The 7,511-nt window shown below is 39.6% G+C and overlaps 2 protein-coding genes across 2 annotated transcripts in view; one reads left to right on the top strand and one right to left on the bottom strand.

Moving 5' to 3' along the window:
* The window catches only part of LOC148723622 (discoidin domain-containing receptor 2-like), an 18,654-nt gene extending 12,614 nt beyond the window's left edge, over positions 1 to 6,040 (top strand). The window contains exons 8-9 of the mRNA XM_088734467.1: positions 3,839 to 4,001; positions 5,510 to 6,040. Of these exons, the coding sequence (XP_088590593.1) occupies positions 3,839 to 4,001; positions 5,510 to 5,803 (457 nt within the window). The 3' untranslated portion in view covers positions 5,804 to 6,040. The remainder of the gene's footprint in view (positions 1 to 3,838; positions 4,002 to 5,509) is intronic.
* LOC148723623 (uncharacterized) lies at positions 513 to 2,608 on the bottom strand. Its single transcript, XM_088734215.1, has 2 exons — positions 2,390 to 2,608; positions 513 to 1,867 (listed from the first exon to the last, which is right to left on the bottom strand). The coding sequence occupies exons 1-2, from the start codon at positions 2,566 to 2,568 to the stop codon at positions 1,573 to 1,575; spliced, it is 474 nt and encodes a 157-aa protein (XP_088590341.1). The 5' UTR covers positions 2,569 to 2,608; the 3' UTR covers positions 513 to 1,572.
* Positions 6,041 to 7,511: the final 1,471 nt, after the last annotated feature.

Genomic DNA, 7,511 nt, shown 5'->3' with positions numbered 1-7,511 from the left:
TAAAAAACATGATGCATCAATGTTGGTCGAGTCCAGGTTGCTGAATGATCTTTAGAGGTATGCTTTCTCTCCAATGGGCCAGGCAATGTGCATTTATGGTGATCCAGCATACCCTCATCGTGTGCACCTGCAGAGGCCATTTCAACGTGGAGTGCTGACAAATCAGATGCAGCAATTTAATAACTCCACGAGTAAAGTTCGCTCCTCTGTTGAGTGGATTTTTGGGGACATCATTAACTATTTCAAATTTTTAGATTTCAAGGAAGACTTGAAGTTGGGTCTGAGTCCTGTTGGTAAAATGTACATAGTTTGTGCCTTACTTGGGAATGCACTAACTTGCCTCTATGGTTAAACAACTTCTGATTTTCTCCAATTGGACCCTCCCTCTTTGCAAGACTACTTTGCTTGGTCTGCTTAAGTCAGATTTGTTTTTATTATTGCAAATAAAAATTGTAATACATTAAATTATCATGACTAAGAACCTGGATTTTTTTATGAAAAATAGGCTGAATTGTCTCTCTTTCTTGCACACTCTATTGTAAACAATAATATCACTGACCAAACAAAAATGTGTAAAACCAACTGTCATAAAATACATACAGGAATAAGATAGTGAAAAGTTGCATCATCACGATGAGCAAAGATCTTGTCTACACTGCAATGGAAGCATCTGTAGCCACGAGAGTTATTTTTTATCAGTTCTGTCGTTCGTCTTTGTTAATTGTAAAGAGTGTAAATAGTTCTCGTCTCGATAGTTCAGTTCTGTATTTATTAGTTTGTATTTTTTCATGCTGTCAAAATGTAAATTAAGTTTGTTAGCGTTGCTTCATGTAATCGCCCTTGAGTATTGTATAACCTTGTTTAGTCTATTGTTTTAGCCTTTATCCGCTATATAACATCGTAGTTGTAATTTTCATTTGGTCGTTGTTATTCCGGAGTGCCGTACAGATCTTGTAAGTAGTTACGCTTTCGTTTGTATTTTTCAGTGGTTTTCGTATTCCTTTCGTTGTATTTTAGTTTCGTTGGGTTTAAGTTCGCATTGTTGATTCTGTATTTTTTTATGTTATGTACAAGTGAATCGTCGAGATTAAAAAAGGTACGCATTTCAAACTGTGACGGAGTGTCAGTTACAGCATCCATTTACAGTATGCAATAGGGAACTCTTCACATCAGCATGACATTTGAACCTTTGAAGCCTACTCCTTTTGTACAAGTTTTGAAATTACAGAAAGCATCATGGTCTGGAACTGCTGAGACTGCCTCTGCTGGGCCTCCAACTGGAGCTGCTGCTGCTGTATTGCTGCTTCCTGCCGTGCTGCCTGCAGCCTTAGCTCTTCCCACCTCAACTCCATCTCTTCGCGCTTAATTGCATCCATTCTTTCATTACGCTCTTTGAGATATTCGAGTGTGTCAGCCCCAGAGGACCTTGTCCTTTTCAGCCCCTTCCTTTTGTTTGCCCCTAGGCCCTCCATGTTTCTTTTTCTGACTTCTTCAGCATTTGTCTTATCCTCCTTGGTCTTCTTCTTCTGGGCTGCTGTTTGCTTCTCTTCAAGGTCAGTAGCATCCTCCCACTCAACAATTACCTCCAACCCCTTCTCCAATTCTGTCAGTTCTGGGATACTTATCCCTCTCCTCCTCCTTTATCTTTTGTCTGTACTTAAGTGCTAGCAAGTTGTAGCAATTTCTCACTGCCTTCTGGTCTAAACCAACCTTGAAAGATGGTTCTCTTATTTGCAGTAGTTGATTTATCACCGCATTCCACTTGGCTCCCCGAGCTGTTGTGCCCTTTTTTATAGTGCCATCAAAAGGGTTATTGGCGATGATTTCCCTGACAAGAACTTTATCATGTTCTTCGGTCCAGCACATGCTGTTAAATACAATTGAGAATCAACCTAGATTAAATCAAAATTAACCTGAAATGAAATTTGACCTGTAACATATACATATGCCTGCCCGCCAATAAATCTAATTTTTTGCGTCACTTTTTTTGGTCTCAGCAACTAAAAGCGAATAAACGACACATCAATTTGTCGGAAATAACGGAAAACGATGCCAAGATTCATAAGTAGAGTCTGACAAAGATGTTCTCGCTAGTAAGGTAGTTGGCTTTTGTACGGTAAGCCATTTTAGTTCGCACGGTAATTTTCAAAAGCCTGCTTCAAATCTCCTTTTAGTCGTTTCTCAAGTAGTTTTGATGATGTTAAAAAAGACAATTAAATTTTTCTCTTAAGAAAACAAAATCACGTTTTCAGACATAAATAAAATAAGTTCTATCGCAAGGAATGGAGATTTCACAGTTGATGTTACAATTTAATTAACGAGTGGAAAACACTTCTTGTGATTAGGTCACGGAGCAACTGCGAAAGTAACAGCACACTAAGATACTTACGGTGATGGCTTTTTGCTGACTGGTTCAGGAAAAAACTGAAATGCCATGGTACACAGCAAAACAAATGCGAGAAAACGGACAGAAACAACGACACCGTCAAAACAGAGATTTTGCCGTCGTCGACGCGAGCACAACGCCGTCACGCAATACATGTAAACAACTTTATCACTCATGCGCATGCGCTTTTTGGGAAAATGACTTCCTCGCTCGCCCTCCTGGATCTTAAAGTCCCTAATATTATCTCCATGATCATCCTCATTGTATTCCGCGAGCAAACGGGAATATGTGGGTTTGGCAAGAGGAAAGAAATTGAATAGATGGTTCTCATGTCCTCTTCAAAGACCCACAGATCGATGCTGTTCGGCTTAAAATTCTTTTACATTGGTGAGAAATTCTCATGAATTTGTTCCTATTTTGCACGCTCAGATCGATCAATATTTTGCGCTTTCGAAGTAAGTTTGTATACTCATCCAACCAGAGGCTTGTGGCCTTTCACCACTAGTATAGAAGAGTCTTAGAACCATAAACAAAAGTATAATACTTTCTGGGACAAATAAATTTTGAAAGCGTTTTGTACGTTCGAGTACCTTAGGCACAGGCAGCCCAAGCTCACTACTAGAAAAGCGGACGTCACTCTTACCGTGTTGCGCAAAGTTTTATATTTATAAAGGTTTGTATGGGATGTAATCACTTTGCCTTAAAAGAGAGAAAAAAATGTCTAGTTTTGAAATAAAATGGGCTTACCTTATTGCCTTGTTGTTTTCTTTGTTGATTCCTAGCGTCTCGGGCCATTTTGAAGCGTTTTCGGCGAGTTAGCGCTATGTTGGTGTTCAACATAGCGCTAACTCGCCGAAAACGCTTTAAAATGGCCTGAGACGCTAGGAATCAACAAAGAAAACAACAAGGCAATAAGGTAAGCTCATTTTATTTCAAAACTAGACATTTTTTTCTCTCTTTTAAGGCAAAGCGATAACATCCCATACAAACCTTTATAAATATAAAACGTTTCGCAACACAGTAAGAGTCACGTCCGCTTTTCTAGTAGTGAGCTTGGGCTGCCTGAGCCTTAGGTTGTCGGAAAAATCGGTTGGAAAACAGACGCCGATTGGGTGCTACGGTACTTTCAATTTAGCTACGATACAGGGAGAATCTGAAGTAATCCCTTGTTCTACCTTCACATAATTGATGAATATTCTGCATTGTCCTTTTTCTTGTTGTTTTTCGTCTGTTATTTTATTTCTTTCATTATTTCACATCAAACTAAAGTAAGCGGAGATAATCTTTGCTCTTTATTTTAACTTCTTGTAGCTGGTCAAAGCGATCTTACCTTTCTGGAATTTTTTTCTTACAATCATTGTTACACTTACTTCTACTAAAGCCATATGATGATCCAAGGAACATCAGTTAAGTTTACTCAACAAGAGGGCAAAGTAAGGGAGACAGCTGAAGTGCTGTCTATACTGGGATCGATGTCAATCCTCACTTTCCTTTCAGCGATCAGTCTGAAGCCGAAACCTTGGTTCCAGTGGGTGTTATAACACAATTGGACGTTTCTGAAGAACCTCTCCCAGAGGAATATGAAGATGTCGACCGGTTCCAACCAACGATAACAGTACGTTAAGTTTTAGATAGGATTATTATACTATGCAGAAATTTCAATAGCTAACAATACTGCTGCCCCGGCCGGACCAACACTCCAGGTCTTAAAATAATTGAGAAGAATTTGCTACCTTTCTATAACATCAAGAAATGGTTAGATATTCTAGTCTTCTCGGATAGGGACGAATAAATGGAGGTCCCGTCTCCTGCAGGGTTGGGGCAGGAGACGTTAATTTCCCACACACGAGATTACTGTGTGATGGATGTCCTCCCCTGGGGTGGGATGGGTGGGTTAGGACAGCAGGTCCACATCAGCTATTACAGCTGCCAATTGATCAACCTGCTTAAACAAATAAATGAACTTCACTTCATCGATCTAACTAAAATAGGATTATGAAGGGAGGGAGTATGCATTTTTTATAGGGAAGAATCCACTATGCAAGGCTCGAATTTCGAGTCTTGATGTCTAAAAAATGGTGAAATAATGGTCGATGGTGTGTTAGAAGCTAGCCAGTGGGTTATCGGTAACGTGTCTGTGTATTGTTGGTAACGTGTCGCTTGAATGTGTTTGTGACGTATGGGTTGAGATTTTGTTAGGTGCCGGTGAAGTGTTGGGGTAATTTATTATGGATTGTCTCGGTTACGTGGCAATTACAACGTGTCGGTGATATGATATGCCAATGGATTGTCGGTTACGTGTTGGTGGATTGTCGGTATCGCGTAAGCGATTATCTTTTATCTTTAATAGTTTTGCGGTATCGAATTTATCCATCAGGCGCCCTGGCATGGGTGCTAATTGTTATCTTTTACCTTGATAGCTGTTGCTTATTCGTAGTTGGCTAGGCCGTTTTTAACAAGCCCGTACAACCAGCATAGCTATTAAAATGAAGTTTGAACGGGATATTTGAGAGTTGTTCGATACGAATAGATTCCAGTCGTGGAATTGCTGTCCCGATCATTTCATCACCAAATAGACAGAGGCCATAACGAATATATTACGCTGGCGTGTGTTGCACTCTTACAAGAGCTTATAGAGCGACTTATTTTTCATATGCATGTTTGTGATCCGCGCTTACCACGGGTTGTCTCCCTTCGTGGCTTGAACAACAAAGCACATTTGATGGACTCGAGCAGTATTTCTTTCCATCCTAATGTTAGTCTGACTTCCGGTTCTCTTTTGTGTCCAGAGTTCCGGTAATCTTTTTCCGGTTTCTAAGAATATTAGATGTTCCGAAATGAATTTTTCCTATTCTATTTTTAACCGCAATTCACGATTGGAATCCATTGATATATGTGGGAGAACGCTCGATGGCATTGATAAGGAAATAGGGTGTTTAAGTTTCCTTAGGGAACTCAACAAACGGGGCGTATCATCGACGTATCAAACTTTAGTATCTCCGGGAGTCTTTTTTCGCTCTTCTAAGAGAGAACCAAGTTTATTGACCTCATTCATAATGCGGCACATACCGGTTAGCACTTCTGTTAATTGTTAGACGTGTTTTCTCATTCTGTTCACCATAGGTGACCAGCGACAGTGCCCAGACTTCTCAATATGCGCAAGCGTCAAGCAATTCCTCCCACACCTATACGCTACTAGAAAGAAGTAAGGAGGAAGAACACGAATACGTCAATCAAATAAAGACTCCGGAATACGCGAATATGTATATGCCTCTCACGGAAGCCTGCAAACCCAACATGTCATCCGACAATTCTCGCGCGTATGCATCGCTTTTGAAGTCTGAAGGAGATGAGGACGACTGTGATTACGTTATTCAAATACAGTCTTTGAAGCCTGGTTTAATGAAAAAACAATGAAATTCAATCACCTTTGTAACTTTAGTTTCGTTTTACAGGTTCTTAGATAGTTTATCGATTTCTATGAAGAAATGAAAATCTTTGAATGGTGTTTTCGCTTCTCGAAAAACCGAACCCATATAATTTTTTGTAAAATGGTTGTGCCCTCGAGTGAACGTCGGTCGCGAAGTCTGAAAATAGCAATTTCTGTGATGTAATTCTGTGTTCAATCCATCCATTAAAATTTTGGTGCCTAGATTTTGTTCTAGTTTTCTTATTTGTCAGAGAAAGATTCTGGTCGAGACGCACTCTGAAATTATTGTGGGACTAACTGAAAATCGTTCATCTTGAAATGTAAATTCACCTATGGTCCAAAACTAACTGCTGATGCAATGATAGAGTACTTTCAGTACAAGCCTGGTTTCTTACGTGTAACTGCGTCATTTAAGTCCTGAGGTTAATAAAGAGACACACAAAGTTAACCACACCCCGTATTTAGATATCACCATAAAAAGCGAGTTAACATGCTCCCAGTATATCGCATCAATTTCAAGTTGTTGTTGAAATTTGGGTTTGGTCACGCGGGATAACCAAAATAACTCCCCCATCCCCCAATAAGAAAAAAAAGAAAAAAAAAAAGAAACGGGGAAAAGGAGAAAAAAAAGAAGTTTTACTGGCCTTTGTATGAACTTGGGGCTAGCACTACAAGAAAAACTTTGAAAAAGTCCAAAGAAGCGAAAACCAACGCTCATCCTCCTGGATGAGCGTTGCATGATTTGTTAAGGGAAGGCGGCGAAAAAGACTGACTGACGACTAACCAGAGAGGTTCACAGTCCTCGGTTTCATGGACACAAAATTTCTCAAGATTCTGTTTCACTCTTTTGCTCGCACACTGCTGCGGACCTTGCCTTTTTGTATGATGTTGTTTGAAAATCGGGTTATTGCTATTTACCTTTAAACGTCTCCCTCCCTCCTACCCCTCCCCTCATAAATCTGATCGATTAACTACGAGCTCTATAGTACACGCTTTAAAATTTACCATCGGTAGGCATGAGTGGGCACGCTGACCAACTGACCTTGAAAGATTAAAACTCGTTGTCAAAACAATTAACCCAAACACTTTAAAAAGAATGTCACAAATTATGATTAACGTACTTGATCCTTCCAATCAAACAATCAGTCTTTGACTGCCAAAGCCAAAACAAGAACTTAAGAGTGGGTCCAAGGCAAAGGAAAGTGGACAAACTACACACGTCCACTGAAGGAAGTTGATCGATACGGTCCAGCACAATCAGGAAACTCATCGTAAGAGCTGAACAACTTTGAACTTTGAATTCAAATCTTAACTAGATGCTAAACATAATTAAATGAATAAAAACTTAACCCACATGCTAAATACTTTACTAAACTTATATTGTAAAAAGACGTATATGTTGTCGTTTTGTTGCTCGATCGATGCCTTCAACAGAAAATAGATCTAGTACCACCTAACCATCTTTCTCTAAAGGTGCATACATGCACGCTTTACAAGCATTCTTCTGAATGCCCAAATATTGGATAAAAAACGGTCGTCGAAGTCTTAAGTTATGCGGTTGATCCAGCTTCAAAACTCAAAGATCTGCCTCACTTCATTCCCAAACATCACCATTTTTAACGAAGTAACTAAATATTTACCGCAATCATCCAAGGACGGACTATCAAGAGAAGGAAAAATTGGAGGTTCGTGAAT

Source organism: Stylophora pistillata, chromosome 9 (genome assembly GCF_964205215.1).
Source record: "Stylophora pistillata chromosome 9, jaStyPist1.2, whole genome shotgun sequence".
NCBI classification, from domain to species: domain Eukaryota; kingdom Metazoa; phylum Cnidaria; class Anthozoa; order Scleractinia; family Pocilloporidae; genus Stylophora; species Stylophora pistillata.
Note: the sequence above shows the minus strand (reverse complement) of the source record. Positions and strands in the feature narration are given on the sequence as shown.

Excerpts from the sequence above, each read along its gene's own strand:
- LOC148723623 (XM_088734215.1), bottom strand. The coding sequence starts at position 2,568 with ATGCGCATGAGTGATAAAGTTGTTTACATGTATTGCGTGACGGCGTTG. Across the intron at positions 1,868-2,389 it reads GTCAGCAAAAAGCCATCACC|CATGTGCTGGACCGAAGAAC; the intron begins GTAAGTATCTTA and ends TGTATTTAACAG.